At 39.4% G+C, this 20831-nt stretch overlaps 1 protein-coding gene across 1 annotated transcript in view; it reads left to right on the top strand.

Annotated features, from left to right (window-relative positions):
- The window catches only part of dpy19l3 (dpy-19 like C-mannosyltransferase 3), a 47494-nt gene extending 37133 nt beyond the window's left edge, over positions 1-10361 (top strand). Inside the window, exons 17-19 of the mRNA XM_079163863.1 lie at positions 3362-3494; positions 8110-8268; positions 9826-10361. Of these exons, the coding sequence (XP_079019989.1) occupies positions 3362-3494; positions 8110-8268; positions 9826-10035 (502 nt within the window). The 3' untranslated portion in view covers positions 10036-10361. The remainder of the gene's footprint in view (positions 1-3361; positions 3495-8109; positions 8269-9825) is intronic.
- Positions 10362-20831: the final 10470 nt, after the last annotated feature.

Below are 20831 nucleotides of genomic sequence, written 5' to 3'. Positions count from 1 at the left end.
GTGTGTGTGGGTGTGTGTGTGTGTGTGCGCTCAACTCTTTGCAAGTAGAAGTAACTAAAATATTGATCAGAAAAGTTACGCAGCTTCTCGGACACCACAGACCCTTCAAACACACACACACACACACACACACACACACACACACACACACTCAGGTGTCTTCAGTTATTCTGAATGGTTGGAATGGTGCAAGTCGTGTTCATTGATGTCTCACTTTTACCTGAACCATCACTGGAAATGTAAATTGAGGCGTCAATGGCTATTCTGCCTGTGAATGCGTTTCATTACAAGTTTCAACACTTTGTCAGACAACAACAGAGTTGTGAAGAGTCGTTTTAGTCCTTTTTTAGTGATTGCAGGCGAAAAAGTGAATCTGCTCTGATGCCGGCATGCATCTCAAAAGAGCACTCGCAGTCACAAATATACATCATATGTCATCATATGAGTGTATGCAGTCATTATGTTGAACAGTATGTAAAGAAAATGTTAAGATGCTTTAATGTAAACGCTTAGTTCTTCTCTCACTGTCATTACTGCAGCACCTCTCTTCCGCCTCCGTCTGAACGCTCCGTTTTAGCGCCCGTCTCTTTAAGCCCCTCCCCCTAATAATACATGCGGACGCAGTTCACACAAGCCCACCACCACATTTGCTTCGTGAAGTAGCTAGCAATGTAATTCATCGTTATATATGATGTACAGCAGTTTGAAGTTTCATTGTCTGTCGTGACAGCTGTCTGTTGTTTCTCAAATACTGAAGACATCCAATATGGCTGCCGGTGTTGCATCGTATCTTAAAAGCATCCTCAGGTATTTGGGATTTGCTCTCTTTCTACTCTTTTTATTTCATGTTCCTCCTTCTTATTGGTGCTTTCTCAAGTACAGCAGCAGGTGCTAATGAACACTTTGAAAGCAACAAGTGCATGAACCTGTAAACACTGACCCACGCGCAAAGAGTAAAATACAAACAAGCCAGTATCTGCACAGTGAGTCCCCCTCTCCACCCCCCATACTCCATTAATGTTCCTCTATCATTTTTATAATGTCAGTGGGGACCATGCCAGAGCATTTACATACGAGAATATAAACATGGAATCAATATGTAAATCAACAGAGGGGGGGGGGGGGACGGAAGCCGCTCCCCGGGATGCAGTGGGCGATTAAATTCACACACTTAAATTCACACACTCGCGGAGAGAAGACGGGACAGAAATAGAAATGACCCACTTCAACTACGTACAGGTCAGGGGGGGCAAGACGTCGACCCACGCATCCGCCCCGAGAGCACGCACTGTATGAATACACACACACACACGCCTATGTGCACATCCACTCGAGCAGAACGGCTGCATTTCACACACAAGGCTTGTGGCTAGTCAGTATTGTGCCGCACACATCATCATACGATATGTACAGCTGGACTACCACCAGGGTATTTCTATAAGGACGTGCGTGTTGTGCAACTTCCAATCGGGGTTAGAAGCTTCCTCTTCCTCATTATCTGTAAGGTGTAACGTGTGTAAAGAACAAAATTCATTTCTGAACGCCGGTTTGCTGCATGTGATGCGTTGCGAAACGTTCTGTCCTGAAATACAAAGTGAATATTGTTTGGGTCTAAACCAGTTTTTAGAATCACAGTTGGAAGGCTTGCGCCACGCTCTTGTCATATCAGAGTTCACATGAATACCAGTTTACAGTTTTTAATTGCCGTTCATGTCGTAATTACAACTGGGGAAACTCCGATTTCTTTCCAACTTGGCGCTGGACGACAGAAGAGCCTCAAATGCAAACAAATGTCGTTGTCTCAAGCCAGCCACATAGAAACTAAACTCTTATTTTAATAGATATGGCACCATGTCGTCAGCCCTCACACAACCAACTCTATAATCACACACAGAGCTGTCTTACGGCGTGATGTTCACAAGTCCCTTCCCGTGGTCCCCTACCAGCTTTCCCACATGACGCGTAATAAAAAAAAAGAGAGCAATTTGTCATCACAGTCCGTCGGGGGAGTTCATTCAGGAACCTGCTGCATGGCTCATAAATTTTGATGCGTGCCGGTTGAACGGAATGGCCTAGGTAAAGAGTGATTATCTTTTTTTTTATCTTTGTAATCTGACATTTTATAGTCCTCTACATAGGACGATGGTGACGAAGTGATTTTGGACACAGTGGATTTTCTTTTTTGGCTCTGTGGATGGCAATGTCAGTCTGTTGGCTGGTCCACCACTTGGAACGGAAGACGCTCAACAACCATTGGATAGATTGTCGTGACTTTCCGTACAGACCATGCATGGTCCCCTGAGGATGAATCCTGGTGATTTGGGTGATCCCCCTGACTGCGATCCCCATGAGGGTGACACGTTTGATTCTTTGGTGACATATCTCAACAACTATTGGATGGAATGTTGTGACTTTTCATACCGATATCTTCACAGTGCCCAGAGGAAGCATCCTACTGACGTCGAGGTTTCACGTATCCTGTGAAATATCTCGATAACTGTTTGGTGGATTGGCCCAACATTCTGTTGGGACATCTGTGGTTCCCAGACAATGTGTTCTAATGACGTTGGTGACATCCCCTGACGTTGTCTGTAGTGCCGCCATGAGGTTGAGATTTCATGTTTCGAGTAAACTGTCTCCACATTGATTTTTAATAGCTTTGGTGATCCTCTTGACTTTTTTGATACTAGCACGGCTGTAGACTCTTCACCTTGTTTTGATCTGGTTTCTTGGTTCGTTACTAAAAGAGGGTTAAAAATGACCGCCAGGTTAACACGCTGAAGCCTCTCAAGGTTTACTCTCGTGCCTCTCTTAGCTGCGTAGCTTTTGTCGTCTCTTTAGAGTTCAATTTGTTCGCACAAAGAATGCTTTTATACGTGGTCTCAATATAGACAGCTGTCCTTGAAGCCACATCTCTGATAGAAACCTTTAAATGCCATCAGTATTTAAAGGTTTCAGTAATTATAGCTGTGACTGCAGGAAGCTACATAATGTGGAGTAATAAAGCTGTAAAAATAAACTAGAGCAAAATGTATGCTCTTAGATGCTTGTTTAAAAAAGGAGATGTACTCATGACTTCTGGTGACTAGTAGTTCTCTTGACTACCGATGTTGAATACACTTAATGTAAGTCGCTTTGGATAAAAGCGTCTGCTAAATGACTGGAATGGAATGATGACTGGATGCACCTTCATACTTTTTCCAACTCCTTCAAACATCATTCTGTGGTAGATGGTTTTTTTCTCTCTTGTCTTGTTTTAACCTCACTCAGAAAGCCCTAAAACATACTTTGGTTCATCAAAAGATGTGTTACAGAATGTATTTTGTACATATTCATAGCGGTCTCTCTCGTTTGTCCACAGCACAAAAACCCCTAAGAGGGCAGTATTTGCAGGCAGCATGCAGCTGCTGGCCGGCATCAAGCTGTGCACAGGCAGAGTTCTCACCAACCACCCGCATTATGAAGATAAAGACCTGCGGGAGAGGACCAAACAGGTACTGTAGAGCGCACTATACTGTCAAACACACACACACACACACACACGGGGGGGGGGGTGCAAACTACCAGAGGGGCAGCAAGATAACGCAGTAAATGGAAAATTTCAACTTTTGAGGTAGATAGATGGTTATTAGTTTATAGTTACTGTCAGCTACACAAGTGAGACGTTTTGGCCTGAATGCCAATCCGTGCATGTGTTAGCTTTACGTTCTGTGGTTGTGTGAAGCCATGTTTGGTCCATTTGTTGTGTTCCTGGACCGATATTATACATAGGTATTTGGTAGCCTGCAAAAAAAGAACATAAAACTTTTGTTTGTACCAAACAATACCAAATGCGTTTCTTTTTTTATTTCCACGACAACAGAATGCATATTATCTAACGGCATCGTAAAGACTAGGAACCACATAAAGATGCCGAGGCCTAGACATGTTAAACACATGTTAAACATGTTAATAAGAGAGACACTCAAAAACGACTAAATGTGACGCTGCAACAAGAAAAACGTGAGAAATGTGTGTCCAGAATTCTGCCCGCTTGTCCTTGAGAAGCGTCAGCATGTCGACGCGGTCGGGTGCGACGCAGTCTGGCGGCTTTTTTCCCCTCCATTCAAAGCTTTCATTGAGGTTTTCCAATGTCTGGCGTCACATTTGAAAAATGAACTGAAGGACGAGCCTTTCACACAGACTGGAGCAGCTGTGGACAACAGGTGCTGTAAGAATCACTCAAACTCAGAGACTTGTGTTCCTGCTTTAACAACATTAAACATTGATTTTTGATGCCGATTTAAATACGTCTACTGGCTAGAGAGTGATTCATTACAATCACTCGTTCATATTTTAAGCAGCATTCCTTGCTGTATCTAGTTTGCTCTTGCTGCTAAAATCACCTGACAGACTGAAGTTGTGCCTTCGACCCAGCTTCCACCCAAATGTCTCAATTGAACGAACCTTCCACCCGTTTGCGTAGACGGAGCAAAGTGAGGTTCAAGGTCAGGAAAAAAGAAATTGATAATAGTTTAGTGATACCAAAGCTTGACGGTTGGTGTTCACAGGATCCGTTCATTTGGCTCCGTGACCGTGGTGGAATAGGAGGAGAGCGTGGTGGGGTTTTCAACCACCCGAGTCGTGTTTCTGTCTTTTGGCTGCAACCTCGTGTCCTCAAGCCCTCGATGTTCGAGTCTCCGAGCTTGACGACTGATGCGTGACAGCACCGACTGCCGAAGTTGCCATGGTTTCCATTTATTCTTCTTCCAGACCCTCTCATTTCTGCTCCCGTCTCTAAATTCATGGTGACAGTGAAGCCCGGGAACAGAAAAAAAAAAAACACAAATTTCCACTGAAATTGAAACATTTTCAGCTCCAGCAGATGTACTCCGTCTCCAGCTAAATGTGAGGCGCCCACAGCGGATCCTCCTGTTTTGTCTCCGTTCTTTCTATTGACTTTGTTGCCGCTACTGTCTGCTGCCTCTCCATCTCACTTTGTGCTGCAAAACGCAACGGAACAGCAGCACTCAACACTTCTCTTTCTTTCTTTCTTTCTTTTTTGTTGTTTTGTTCGTAGCCAGCAATAAGTCATCCGACAACTCTATTCTTCATATTCACAATTTTCCTTCTTCAGCTTAGTAAATCAGGGGGATTTATTTATTCATCAGTGTTCTTGTTACTAAAACGTCTGTACTGCTGTGAGTTAAATCATGAATACGTGCAGACGGCTCTGTCAAATTCACCGGGTGATGTTATGAACCCAGGCCTTCCAGAGGTCTCCTCTTTAACATGTACAAAGCAGCAACTGGTTATTTCAGCCATGATTGATGAATTATCCTCTCCTTCGCTGTGAACACGGCGTAAGAGTCGCTCGTATTCATTTATAGATAAATGCAGACTGATTTCCTTTTACTGGACCCACGAGTGTTTAAATCCGCTCTCAAAACAAGGAGACGCAAAGATGTAGCAACACGTGTGACCCATATGCTCCGTACTTCATGAAGAATAGCTCATCCTCCCTGGTCTCCTCTCCGGAGGTAAAAGCTCACATGAATGCAGCTTTGTTTTGCCGTCCAGGTGGGCGTTCACATAGAAACATTGCTATACAAGCATTAGATACCATGTTACCACACGTTACCGCAGCCATTCATCTCACTCAGCTCCGTGTTAGCGTCCTCGCTAGCGCCAGAGACTCGGGGACCTGTCTGTAGATAGAGTGGGGGGGGGGCAGTGACCTGCAGAGACTGTGTGAATGAATGTTGGATGGTGCATCCATTAAGTCGCACTGAATAGTGAGGTGGGGAGAGTGGAGACAGTACAGGAGGGATGGATGTGCATCTCAGTATGTGAGACGTACTGTGGACAGGAAAGGGTTCTCGCTGTCATTGATGGAAAAAAAACTAAATATGTGAATGTTAAATTATTTGTTAAATGGCATAAATCATTGGTTTCATTTGTTGGTGTTAATTCTCGTTGCTTCGTAGGTTTCTTCTTCCCTTTGTCGAGCCAACAGACCTAAATATCTTCATCAACTCTCATATAGACTTTGAAATATACAAACATGACAAAGACTGGTGTGTGTGTGTGTGTGTGTGTGTGTGTGTGTGTGTGAGAGAGGTATTGAGGTAGAAAAAAAACTGAATGCATTTTCTAACATTTGTAAGAACCTTAATGATGTTTCCAGTTCTTATCTGGGGCTTAATTTGTGTGTCACAGCAACATAATTCATTAGTGGACAAAGACGTTCTTCTCGTTACCTCCTGTGAATTCACATACCCAGCAGGCACACGTTCTAAATTGGAGAGCAACCGTGGAAAAGGTTTATTTGTGTTCAAACTGTAGCACGCTTCCTAAACAGGAAAGAGGTGTGTGTTCAGAGAATGCAGTGTATCTCTGGGTTTTGAAGGATAACGGTGGTTTTATTCTATATTTTGGCTAATTGTCAACAAATCCCAAGAAAAGACCAAAATCCAACAACGTGTTAGTCCGTCCTTGGATGCTGTAGCACCCTTTGTTCTGAGTGACTGTCGGCTGTGTAGTCTTTGTCTAAACGTGTCACAAATACAGGCGACCGGTTCGCTCTGAAATAGGCAACGGATTTGTCCTAAAAGAGCCGGGCTGTAACCAGACGCAATAGTGCATTTGTTGGGGACTATATTTCAGCAGCGGATTCATACGTATTTGGTGCTCTGGTGAGTATATACAGCAGCAGGACGGTGTATGTGGCTTTGAATCAAAATAAACCACAGTGTGTGTGTGTGTGTGTGTGTGTGTGTGTGTGTGTGTGTGTGTGTGTGTGTGTGTGTGTGTGTGTGTGTGTGTGTGTGTGTGTCAGTAGTAATAAAGGAACATGTCACCCAGTGCAGCGGTGTGGCTCACTGATGGGTTTTTAATGTTTTCTGAGACAATAACGGAGCGTAATGTCACAGCAGGAGATGTATCAGGGTACACAGACCACACTTGTTGCTACACTGGTTTGGCTCTTTTCATTCCATTTGTTTTTAACCCTTTTTTTAAAGATTTCTTTAAATAAAAAGGTTTGCTCGCATTGGTATTTTGATGCAACAAATACATTTTTTTTTTAAATAAAAAAATACACCCACATACTTCTGCTTCAGTTTTTAATGCTATTTGAATCTCCATACCTTTAGGTCATCTTCACAAGGGCTGTGTGCAAACCCCCCCCCCCCCCCCCCCCCCCTCAGGTGTGACATCACAAAGAGTGGAAAGCAAACTAGTATCTCCTAATAGAAGATCCTGATTTGTAATTCATATTTTTCTCTTTTTTTCTCATGTTTTCTTTTATGAACTTTTTCCATGTATCTCTTCTGACACAGCTGTCACTGCATCCTAAATATTTTGACGGCTGCCATGATCAACATTTCACCCGTTGTGGGTGCTTTGAGAATTACACCGTTTCTTTTCGGTGCAGGTTTAGCGGCCGCAAAAGTCGTGCAGTCCTTTTGGGAGTCGGCCCGTCAGTAGTGTAGGCTGGTGAACGCTGAACTGACGTCTCGGACACCTTTTCAATCATCGTCACGGACGGGTCGCGTGATTCTAACCTCTACATTTGTGGGGTTGTTAGCAGAAAGAAGCGCTTTTAGTCCGTTCCTTTGTGGGAATTTTAAACATTAAACTTGCAACTTGTTATTGTCACTTTGATGTTCCAGCCCTCATTTAAACCAAAAAACAATTGGAACTCTGCTACCGGGCGGACTTATCTCCCCGATAAACAATCCAGTTCTTCATCTTCTATTTAAATCTGTTGTTGTGTGAAATTGGTCAAACACTTTATTTCTTCTGCTACAAAGCTGAACCATAACAGATTTCACAAAGTTGTGATCTGTTATGTTTTAACACTTTTGTTGTTGTTCTGCCTCTCATTTTGTTTTCATTCTCATTTAGTTTTTCAGTAAACATGTTATAATTGAACCAACTTTCATCAAAACTGTAATTCAGAAAATAGATGTGTCTGGTAATTGAGTTCCAGTCGAGAAGTTTTCTCCTTCCAACAATATCGGTGTTCCATTATTACACTAGATGATCTTTAGGGGGGAAAAAAGCAATCACAAATCCACACAAACCAAGATAAATCCACTTCTATTCTGTGTGTGTGTGTGTAAGCAGGTGTATCAGGTGTATGCTCGCCGGTCCCCAGAGGAGATCCACGACACCCTGAGAGCCATCGGGGCCGACTACGTCGTGCTGGAGAACAGCATCTGTTACGAGCGGAGGCACAGCCGAGGCTGCAGACTGAGGGACCTGCTGGACCTGGCCAACGGACATGTGGGTGGCATTTATTTAACGTGACTCATCGTGTGTGTGTGACTCATCGTGTGTGTGTGTGTGTGTGTGTGTGTGTGTGTGTGTGTGTGTGTGTGTGTCTGGGTGAAAGCTCTCAGCTCTCAGAGATCAATAGTCTCACTTCCCGTCTGCACCTCACTGTCTCTCACTCTGTTGCTATTTGGATTATCAGAGAGACAAGCTTCAGTCTGGCTAGCTCAGTGTGGTGTTTTTGACACATGCGAGACAGTGTGTGTGTGTGCGCGTGTGTGTGTGTGTAAAAATGTCAGACAGCATACACAACATCTGACATACAGACAGCTTTATTGAAGGAACACCGGGTTTACATCTGCCTGTCCTTTTCTCTCGCTCTCACCTTCCTTTGTGTTCTTTCTCTTATTTATTTGTTTTTCTTTCTTTTTTTTCTCTTTCTATTTTATTTATCTGTCCGTCTGTCTGTGTGTGTGTGTGTGTGTGTGTGTGTGTGTGTGTGTGTGTGTGTGTGTGTGTGTGTGTGTGTGTGTGTGTGTGTTTTTCTTTTTTTCTGGTGAACCAGATCCTTCATTCCGAAAAGTTTAGATTATTTACCATTTTATAAAACTATATAGAAAAACCAATTCAATAATAACAAATCCTTATTGGGATCATGTATCTGGGAAAGCTAAAGGCCCGATGCACTGAGAAGTATAGACGTTGTTTTAAATACTCCAATCAAAGCTGGTTTTTCTTCTGCAGCTGCAGTAGCTGTTTGGAGAGAGTGAAAAGGAATACATTGATATGATATAATAATAATAATGATATTTATTTATAATAATATTACTGTCTCTTGGTTGAAATGACAAACGTCATCTAGCTTACATCTCTATCACATCAATACTTTGATCGTATCCTCTTTATAGTTTGGAACCAGGACCGTCATTATTTAGATTCGTGGGTTTCTTCACAAAGATGTTGCTGAGATATCGCCCGTGTCCTAAAATACTGCTGGTTCTGTGGCGTTTCACATCTGATGCCTGCAGAGCGCCATGACGGCGTCAAAATGACATTCATGTCAGTTGTGGCTTACAGTGTGCATGTAGTCACAGGATGCGGATGTTTAGGGGCTACACAGTTACAACAACCTGTTCTCTCGTATTCGCTCGTTGGATCCTCTTTCATCTGCAACCAAATTTGGAAGCTGCCATGTTTTTTTGGTAATCTGGGTGGAGTGAATACAAAGTGTGCGCTTGGCTATTTAAAAATGGCGGGTTTGTGCAGGATGTTCCGTGACCATTCGCTCTGACCAATCAGTGGTCTGCAGTGTTTTAACTCCGCCTTCTAGTGTCGGTATTTAGTATTTAGTGATGCCACCGGGTGCTATCCACATCTTGAGCCAACGATAAACCAAAGGAGTAAGTCGCACCACGCACAGTGGAAATGCTCCGGAGATGACATTAGAGCCTGTGAGAGGCTGTTTATTTACGACTAACCATCTGTAGATGATGCATTGATGATCACATGTCCCCTTTAAGAACACGCCTCAGTGCTAACCTCACTCTCACTCCTTCTGTGTTCCATCAGATCATGGACGGGCCGGGAGAGAACGACCCGGACCTCGTCCCCGCCTCCCACCCTCGATTTTGCGAGGCCATCAAGACGGAGGAGGCGGCGGCGGCTTACGGCGCTCTGTTCACCAGAACATTCCAGAACAAAACCTTCCACGTGTACCGGGTCAAGAAGAAACGCAAGAAGAGCACCAAGAGCTCGACTGAGCCCGGCGTGACCCAGTAGAGCGGGATCAGACAAAAACAAGACATCAAAGCAACCGAATCCTCGCCGGGCCTCTGTCTCCTCTCTGCACTGTGCCCAGCTGTGATCATGCCCATTATTATTGTATTCTTTTAACACATGGCTCTGTGAACTGTGGCGTTACAGCAGTGTGCCGGTTGAAGCTCGGGGGCCACATTGTTTTAGTTAGCGGAGCGTGGAAGGCTCCTGTAGGAGTCCGGCTTTGGGCCGCTCTGTCTGCAGCCTTCCTCCCAGCGCTCACTGGTGCAGATCAACAAACGTAGAAACTAATACGAGGCCTGTCAGCAGGCTGGGACACCAGCAGCCACTCACAAGTCAGTGTCCATTCTGCAGCGCGCCATGAAATGAAACGTTGCTGCTCATTAATATTGTTTTCTCTCATACTTGGGTTTCAGTAGAATTTATCAAATCAGAAAGAAAGAAAAAACAACGTAGTTTTGCTTTTCACACATTTAAGCAACAAGTCATAAATAACTCAGAGATTGACATTTAAAGACTCGACACATTGTAATAAAGAAACGTGTAGATATTTGGTATTGAGCTCTTCTTTGCCAATGGAAGGAGGGAGTGTTAAAAATCTTATGATTTTCCATTTTTCTGTTTTGAACATAAAGAGGTAAACATTAGGGATCAAATGAGCTCTCAAGATGTGATGAACACAGGTGCACCTCCAGTTTCTGAATGTGCCGTATTTGAACCGTGGGCTCTTTGTAAATACTCCAGAAGTAGAACTAACACTGAATCCTTTAGGACTTCTTAGACGTGTAAAAATGACCTTCGTTAATCTAAATCGGCTAAAAAACAAAATGCTTCTTACTTTTGACTCGAGGTGCAGTTAAAACTGTTTTCCCGGAGCTTTCAACATTAGCAGATGGCTCAGTTGTCATGGCAATGGTTCATTTAGAGTTTCTATGAGAGGGGAAACGGTAGAATGGTGCCTACAGTTGAGCAGTCTGGAGCTCCAGACTAACATTACTGCAATGCCGCAAATACACAGTACACATGTTGCAATACTTTCAGCGGTTGGCCACAGGCTCCGTCACCGCTGTGTTACCTCCTTCGGCAAAAGACGATGACGTAGCAGATTATTTATGGAAATCAAATGTAGATTGCCATTTGAAGCCCCCGGTCCCGATGGACCTGCATGTCTTTGTGAAACATTAGGTTGTCGAGGCTCCAGTGACTGCGTGGAGGGCTGATGGGTGAACTACTGTAAGCTGAGAAGCTAACCACTCGCACCCTAGCCAGCCCAGGCCTGCTCACGCTCCTCAGTCACGATAGCTCGTTCTTTCTTTTCTCTCCGTACCGTGCCGTGGCGTTTTGTTCTGTGTATTGTACATAGCTTATTGCTAACTGCCCACTTACTGCTTACTGGACAATGTCAGTGTTAGTTTTTAAGAAGCATTTGTACCAGCGACTCCCGTCTCGTATTTGTCTGCGAACCATTCCTTCTTCTCTGGAGAACTTTCTACTTCAACAGAAGAGTTCAATAAAAGTGCATTGTGCCAATCGGCTAATAAGCTTCTTCTTTCCCCCAAAAGTTAAAAAAAAACACCAAGACGGCTTGCTGTTGGTCAAAGGTGCAGATATGCTGCTCAACGTTCACCAGGGTTGAAGTGAATTCATAGACGATTCCATTGAAATGATACGATTGGGCCCCAAAATATCTTGTGATTTCAGCCACAGCGCAGGTCAGACTTCTTCTACAAGTAGAGCGTTAATGTTTACGCTGGACCTTGGAAATAGTTCCCAACTCAAGGTCCACTTACTTGCTTTCTTCAGAGCTGTGTGCTCTACCACACAGTCCTCTCCAAGTGCTCTGGATGAAGCGGATATCGTGAGAACTGAGAAAACTGCGTTTCTGCTTGAGATCGTGTTGTTGAATGACTTTCTGTGGTCACAAATAAACTTTTTCTTTCAGTATTTCAGATTATTTTGCACATTACTTGTGTCCTGTGTGTACTTGAGGTATGTTATTAGGGCCCGAGCACCGACAACGTCGGGTCCGCGAGGTCCCTATTGTATCTGTAGGAATTATTATTATACCCTATGATGAAAAACCGTTTAAGGGTATCTGACATGTCCCCAACCTCCCCATATTTGGCGAGCATATCGGGACTGCGGGAAATTTTGATATTTTATGGGTCCAATGCTCGAGCATACAAAATTACTCGCTAGCGCCACCTAGATAATGGAAAGGCAAGCCCCGACAGCCCGTATGTCCAAATTACTTAAGATTTTACAGACATGAGCAACTGAATGAGTTCTACAAAAAATCCTCTTGGGACCCTAAGCTCTGCCTACCAAAACTTTCCACCATTTTGAATTTTGTAAAAAAAAAAAAAAATCACTTTTCATTATTGGATATATATCATCAAAAGTTATGAAAAGTTTCTTGATATCTTATTGCATTAAGAATATATGGACCAATGAATTTCATGAGGAGTTGGCCTTCTACAGCAATATGTATAACTTCAAAACCATGTGGCTTATCATCACGAAATCTGTAGCATATGTTCACATTGTGTCCTGTAACATACCCTCACATTTTTATTCCATACAACCACTAGGGGCCAATGCAGTAATACTCTCATTTCTTTGCATTTTTCGGCATTTTTCATAGTTTTCAGGCATTGTACTTTAACGAACTCCTCCCACAGAATTTATACAATCAACTTCAAATTTGGTCTAGATGATCTAAAGACATTAATGATGAAAAGTTACTGAAATGGTGTACTGACATTGAACGACCTTCGTTTTATGTGGCGCCCATGTCAGGCACATTTCGTGTCGTTCGCCATGAAAGAGGAAGTTGTTGTAACTACAAGGTACTTTATTCAATCTGCCCCAAACTAGTTTTGCATGATGCTGGTCCAGGCCTGAACACATCTCCATGCCAACATTTTCACAAAGTCATAGCGCCACCTACTGGCACAAGGAAGGTGCCATAGGTGATGGAAATAAATATTTCATATGGCTTTTTGGCTGGACCCTTTCCAACAAACTGTGTTCAGTGAATTATGTGCAAATGCAGTAAAGAAAAGAATTTAATGATGAAACCCAATTGTGTTTTTTCAGTTTGTTCTACTGGGGTTAAAGTCGAAAAACAGTCAAAAAAGTCATTCAATCAGGAGAGACTTCATTAGAATCTCACAATAATTTATTACACATTGTACAAATGTGAATAGTGCAACGTCTTTGGCGATTGGACTCCATCCTGAAGGAAGACAATCGATGTTGATGAAGGGAGTTGCTGCGGAGTTATTAACAGCATAGTATAGGATGTCGAAAAAAGTCATGAAAAAGTCAGTGTACCATGTCAAAATGTCATAACTTTATTTAAGTTACTTTATTTTTAAAGTTGCTTTTTTAGTTACTTTACTTTTAAAGTTACTTTTTTAGTTACTTTACTTTTTTAGTTACTTTTAAATTTACTTTACTTTTAAAGTTGCTTTTTTAGTTACTTTACTTTTAAAGTTACTTTTTTAGTTACTTTACTTTTTTAGTTACTTTTAATTTACTTTACTTTTTTAGTTACTTTTAAAGTTACTTTACTTTTAAAGTTACTTTTTTAGTTACTTTACTTTTAAAGTTACTTTTTTAGTTACTTTACTTTTTAGTTACTTTTTTAGTTACTTTACTTTTTTAGTTACTTTTAAAGTTACTTTACTTTTAAAGTTACTTTTTTAGTTACTTTACTTTTAAAGTTACTTTTTTAGTTACTTTACTTTTTTAGTTACTTTTAAAGTTACTTTACTTTTTTAGTTACTTTACTTTTTTAGTTACTTTTAAAGTTACTTTACTTTTAAAGTTACTTTTTTAGTTACTTTACTTTTTTAGTTACTTTCAAAGTTACTTTACTTTTAAAGTTACTTTACTTTTTTAGTTACTTCTTTAGTTACTTTAATTTTAAAGTTACTTTTTTAGTTACTTTACTTTTAAAGTTACTTTTTTAGTTACTTTACTTTTTTAGTTACTTTTAAAGTTACTTTACTTTTAAAGTTACTTTTTAGTTACTTTACTTTTAAAGTTACTTTTATAGTTACTTTACTTTTAAAGTTACTTTTATAGTTACTTTACGTTTAAAGTTACTTTTTTAGTTACTTTACCTTTAAAGTTACTTTTTTAGTTACTTTACTTTTAAAGTTACTTTTTTAGTTACTTTACTTTTAGAGTTACTTCTTTAGTTACTTTACTTTTAAAGTTACTTTTTAGTTACTTTACTTTTAAAGTTACTTTACTTTTAAAGTTACTTTTTTAGTTACTTTATTTTTATTTGAAAAACTCTTATTCCGTATCCCTGTAGTGTTGATTCAGAGTAAGCACTGCATTAATTACAACACCTTGCACATTTGGAAAACCAAAACTACACATATCTTTAATTTCAACCAACATATAAACAGTACAGTACACTACCTTACAGGTTTGGCGAATAGAAGTCTGTGTTCAGTGCATAATGTGCATGGCATGGGAGATGCCCTCGTCAACAGGCTCGTTATTTCCGTTAGCGATGACCTCACCCTATCAACCTTGATGATTTGGAACTTCTGCGTGATATCAGCTGGGTTGGAAGGCAACCTGGACCGGCCAGAGACGAAACGGAGGAAAAGCACTCGCTCCTCATTGGTGAACTCCTCCAGGCTACCTAATGTTCATCAGGCCTTATCCCGCCTTTCTGTCCTGCTGTAAAACTGTCACCTTACTCTCCTGATATCAAAGCCTTTTTGTACTACTGCACCTGACCTGCATATAGTTTGATTTATTTTAGGTACTGAAGTTGTAAAAGTTCCTTTTAAAAGAAAATGCCTTTTGTAAATAGTAATTACTGCAATTTAAATATTTTCCTTTATTGTTTTTATATTATGCATATAAGAACATGAAAGTGTATTTTATTACAGACGTATTGTTTTTACCTTGTTTTCATCGGTCAGTTTATGTATTGGATGCTTCTGGACTTCTGTGTGTTCAGTGAATTATGTGCAAATGCAGTAAAGAAAAGAATTTAATGATGAAACCCAATTGTGTTTTTTCAGTTTGTTCTACTGGGGTTAAAGTCGAAAAACAGTCAAAAAAGTCATTCAATCAGGAGAGACTTCATTAGAATTTCACAATAATTTATTACACATTGTACAAATGTGAATAGTGCAACGTCTTTGGCGATTGGACTCCATCCTGAAGGAAGACAATCGATGTTGATGAAGGGAGTTGCTGCGGAGTTATAAACAGCATAGTATAGGATGTCGAAAAAAGTCATGAAAAAGTCAGTGTACCATGTCGAAAAGTCATAACTTTACTTAAGTTACTTTATTTTTAAAGTTGCTTCTTTAGTTACTTTACTTTTTTAGTTACTTTTAAAGTTACTTTACTTTTAAAGTTACTTTTTTAGTTACTTTACTTTTAAAGTTACTTTTTTAGTTACTTTACTTTTTTAGTTACTTTACTTTTAAAGTTACTTTTTTAGTTACTTTACTTTTAAAGTTACTTTTTTAGTTACTTTACTTTTTAGTTACTTTTTTAGTTACTTTACTTTTAAAGTTACTTTTTTAGTTACTTTACTTTTAAAGTTACTTTTTTAGTTACTTTACTTTTTTAGTTACTTTTAAAGTTACTTTACTTTTAAAGTTACTTTTTTAGTTACTTTACTTTTTTAGTTACTTTTTTAGTTACTTTACTTTTTAGTTACTTTTAAAGTTACTTTACTTTTTTAGTTACTTTTTTAGTTACTTTACTTTTAAAGTTACTTTTTTAGTTACTTTACTTTTAAAGTTACTTTTTTAGTTACTTTACTTTTAAAGTTACTTTTTTAGTTACTTTATTTTTATTTGAAAAACTCTTATTCCGTATCCCTGTAGTGTTGATTCAGAGTAAGCACTGCATTAATTACAACACCTTGCACATTTGGAAAACCAAAACTACACATATCTTTAATTTCAACCAACATATAAACAGTACAGTACACTACCTTACAGGTTTGGCGAATAGAAGTCTGTGTTCAGTGCATAATGTGCATGGCATGGGAGAAGATACATTCATCACCAGGTTGACCACAGCTGGCCGCTTCACTCCTCTGTGTCGGAGCTGTCTGCTGCGTCGGTGTTGTGGGTCAGCATGTAGTTGTCGATGGAGGGGCAGTTGTGGATGGAGTAACGCAGACGCTCAGCGAGGATGACCTGGCTCGTGTAAGGGGGCAGGCGAAACAGGAAGAAGCAGGTCTGTGCAGTAGGGAGGCCGTTGACGGGCTGTAGGACATGATAGGGGGGAAAAGTTTAGTAGTTTGTACTATTGATATGTTTGCCCTCGTCAACAGGCTCGTTATTTCCGTTAGCGATGACCTCACCCTATCAACCTTGATGATTTGGAACTTCTGCGTGATATCAGCTGGGTTGGAAGGCAACCTGGACCGGCCAGAGACGAAACGGAGGAAAAGCACTCGCTCCTCATTGGTGAACTCCTCCAGGCTACCTAATGTTCATCAGGCCTTATCCCGCCTTTCTGTCCTGCTGTAAAACTGTCACCTTACTCTCCTGATATCAAAGCCTTTTTGTACTACTGCACCTGACCTGCATATAGTTTGATTTATTTTAGGTACTGAAGTTGTAAAAGTTCCTTTTAAAAGAAAATGCCTTTTGTAAATAGTAATTACTGCAATTTAAATATTTTCCTTTATTGTTTTTATATTATGCATATAAGAACATGAAAGTGTATTTTATTACAGACGTATTGTTTTTACCTTGTTTTCATCGGTCAGTTTATGTATTGGATGCTTCTGGACTTCCGTGTGTTCAGTGAATTATGTGCAAATGCAGTAAAGAAAAGAATTTAATGATGAAACCCAATTGTGTTTTTTCAGTTTGTTCTACTGGGGTTAAAGTCGAAAAACAGTCAAAAAAGTCATTCAATCAGGAGAGACTTCATTAGAATTTCACAATAATTTATTACACATTGTACAAATGTGAATAGTGCAACGTCATTGGCGATTGGACTCCATCCTGAAGGAAGACAATCGATGTTGATGAAGGGAGTTGCTGCGGAGTTATAAACAGCATAGTATAGGATGTCGAAAAAAGTCATGAAAAAGTCAGTGTACCATGTCGAAAAGTCATAACTTTACTTAAGTTACTTTATTTTTAAAGTTGCTTCTTTAGTTACTTTACTTTTAAAGTTACTTTTTTAGTTACTTTACTTTTAAAGTTACTTTTTTAGTTACTTTACTTTTAAAGTTACTTTTTTAGTTACTTTACTTTTTTAGTTACTTTTAAAGTTACTTTACTTTTAAAGTTACTTTTTTAGTTACTTTACTTTTTTAGTTACTTTTTTAGTTACTTTACTTTTTAGTTACTTTTAAAGTTACTTTACTTTTTTAGTTACTTTTTTAGTTACTTTACTTTTAAAGTTACTTTTTTAGTTACTTTACTTTTAAAGTTACTTTTTTAGTTACTTTACTTTTAAAGTTACTTTTTTAGTTACTTTACTTTTAAAGTTACTTTTTTAGTTACTTTATTTTTATTTGAAAAACTCTTATTCCGTATCCCTGTAGTGTTGATTCAGAGTAAGCAATGCATTAATTACAACACCTTGCACATTTGGAAAACCAAAACTACACATATCTTTAATTTCAACCAACAAATAAACAGTACAGTACACTACCTTACAGGTTTGGCGAATAGAAGTCTGTGTTCAGTGCATAATGTGCATGGCATGGGAGAAGATACATTCATCACCAGGTTGACCACAGCTGGCCGCTTCACTCCTCTGTGTCGGAGCTGTCTGCTGCGTCGGTGTTGTGGGTCAGCATGTAGTTGTCGATGGAGGGGCAGTTGTGGATGGAGTAACGCAGACGCTCAGCGAGGATGACCTGGCTCGTGTAAGGGGGCAGGCGAAACAGGAAGAAGCAGGTCTGTGCAGTAGGGAGGCCGTTGATGGGCTGTAGGACATGATAGGGGGAAAAACTTTAGTCGTTTGTACTATTGATATGTTTGCCCTCGTCAACAGGCTCGTTATTTCCGTTAGCGATGACCTCACCCTATCAACCTTGATGATTTGGAACTTCTGCGTGATATCAGCTGGGTTGGAAGGCAACCTGGACCGGCCAGAGACGAAACGGAGGTAAAGCACTCGCTCCTCATTGGTGAACTCCTCCAGGCTACCTAATGTTCATCAGGCCTTATCCCGCCTTTCTGTCCTGCTGTAAAACTGTCACCTTACTCTCCTGATATCAAAGCCTTTTTGTACTACCGCACCTGACCTGCATATAGTTTGATTTATTTTAGGTACTGAAGTTGTAAAAGTTCCTTTTAAAAGAAAATGCCTTTTGTAAATGGTAATTACTGCAATTTAAATATTTTCCTTTATTGTTTTTATATTATGCATATAAGAACATGAAAGTGTATTTTATTACAGACGTATTGTTTTTACCTTGTTTTCATCGGTCAGTTTATGTATTGGATGCTTCTGGACTTCTGTGTGTTCAGTGAATTATGTGCAAATGCAGTAAAGAAAAGAATTTAATGATGAAACCCAATTGTGTTTTTTCAGTTTGTTCTACTGGGGTTAAAGTCGAAAAACAGTCAAAAAAGTCATTCAATCAGGAGAGACTTCATTAGAATTTCACAATAATTTATTACACATTGTACAAATGTGAATAGTGCAACGTCTTTGGCGATTGGACTCCATCCTGAAGGAAGACAATCGATGTTGATGAAGGGAGTTGCTGCGGAGTTATAAACAGCATAGTATAGGATGTCGAAAAAAGTCATGAAAAAGTCAGTGTACCATGTCGAAAAGTCATAACTTTACTTAAGTTACTTTATTTTTAAAGTTGCTTCTTTAGTTACTTTACTTTTTTAGTTACTTTTAAAGTTACTTTACTTTTAAAGTTACTTTTTTAGTTACTTTACTTTTAAAGTTACTTTTTTAGTTACTTTACTTTTTTAGTTACTTTACTTTTAAAGTTACTTTTTTAGTTACTTTACTTTTAAAGTTACTTTTTTAGTTACTTTACTTTTTAGTTACTTTTTTAGTTACTTTACTTTTAAAGTTACTTTTTTAGTTACTTTACTTTTAAAGTTACTTTTTTAGTTACTTTACTTTTTTAGTTACTTTTAAAGTTACTTTACTTTTAAAGTTACTTTTTTAGTTACTTTACTTTTTTAGTTACTTTTTTAGTTACTTTACTTTTTAGTTACTTTTAAAGTTACTTTACTTTTTTAGTTACTTTTTTAGTTACTTTACTTTTAAAGTTACTTTTTTAGTTACTTTACTTTTAAAGTTACTTTTTTAGTTACTTTACTTTTAAAGTTACTTTTTTAGTTACTTTATTTTTATTTGAAAAACTCTTATTCCGTATCCCTGTAGTGTTGATTCAGAGTAAGCACTGCATTAATTACAACACCTTGCACATTTGGAAAACCAAAACTACACATATCTTTAATTTCAACCAACATATAAACAGTACAGTACACTACCTTACAGGTTTGGCGAATAGAAGTCTGTGTTCAGTGCATAATGTGCATGGCATGGGAGAAGATACATTCATCACCAGGTTGACCACAGCTGGCCGCTTCACTCCTCTGTGTCGGAGCTGTCTGCTGCGTCGGTGTTGTGGGTCAGCATGTAGTTGTCGATGGAGGGGCAGTTGTGGATGGAGTAACGCAGACGCTCAGCGAGGATGACCTGGCTCGTGTAAGGGGGCAGGCGAAACAGGAAGAAGCAGGTCTGTGCAGTAGGGAGGCCGTTGACGGGCTGTAGGACATGATAGGGGGGAAAAGTTTAGTAGTTTGTACTATTGATATGTTTGCCCTCGTCAACAGGCTCGTTATTTCCGTTAGCGATGACCTCACCCTATCAACCTTGATGATTTGGAACTTCTGCGTGATATCAGCTGGGTTGGAAGGCAACCTGGACCGGCCAGAGACGAAACGGAGGAAAAGCACTCGCTCCTCATTGGTGAACTCCTCCAGGCTACCTAATGTTCATCAGGCCTTATCCCGCCTTTCTGTCCTGCTGTAAAACTGTCACCTTACTCTCCTGATATCAAAGCCTTTTTGTACTACTGCACCTGACCTGCATATAGTTTGATTTATTTTAGGTACTGAAGTTGTAAAAGTTCCTTTTAAAAGAAAATGCCTTTTGTAAATAGTAATTACTGCAATTTAAATATTTTCCTTTATTGTTTTTATATTATGCATATAAGAACATGAAAGTGTATTTTATTACAGACGTATTGTTTTTACCTTGTTTTCATCGGTCAGTTTATGTATTGGATGCTTCTGGACTTCCGTGTGTTCAGTGAATTATGTGCAAATGCAGTAAAGAAAAGAATTTAATGATGAAACCCAATTGTGTTTTTTCAGTTTGTTCTACTGGGGTTAAAGTCGAAAAACAGTCAAAAAAGTCATTCAATCAGGAGAGACTTCATTAGAATTTCACAATAATTTATTACACATTGTACAAATGTGAATAGTGCAACGTCATTGGCGATTGGACTCCATCCTGAAGGAAGACAATCGATGTTGATGAAGGGAGTTGCTGCGGAGTTATAAACAGCATAGTATAGGATGTCGAAAAAAGTCATGAAAAAGTCAGTGTACCATGTCGAAAAGTCATAACTTTACTTAAGTTACTTTATTTTTAAAGTTGCTTCTTTAGTTACTTTACTTTTAAAGTTACTTTTTTAGTTACTTTACTTTTAAAGTTACTTTTTTAGTTACTTTACTTTTAAAGTTACTTTTTTAGTTACTTTACTTTTTTAGTTACTTTTAAAGTTACTTTACTTTTAA

This window comes from Pholis gunnellus (assembly GCF_910591455.1).
Source record: "Pholis gunnellus genome assembly, chromosome: 1".
NCBI lineage: Eukaryota > Metazoa > Chordata > Actinopteri > Perciformes > Pholidae > Pholis > Pholis gunnellus.
Note: the sequence above shows the minus strand (reverse complement) of the source record. Positions and strands in the feature narration are given on the sequence as shown.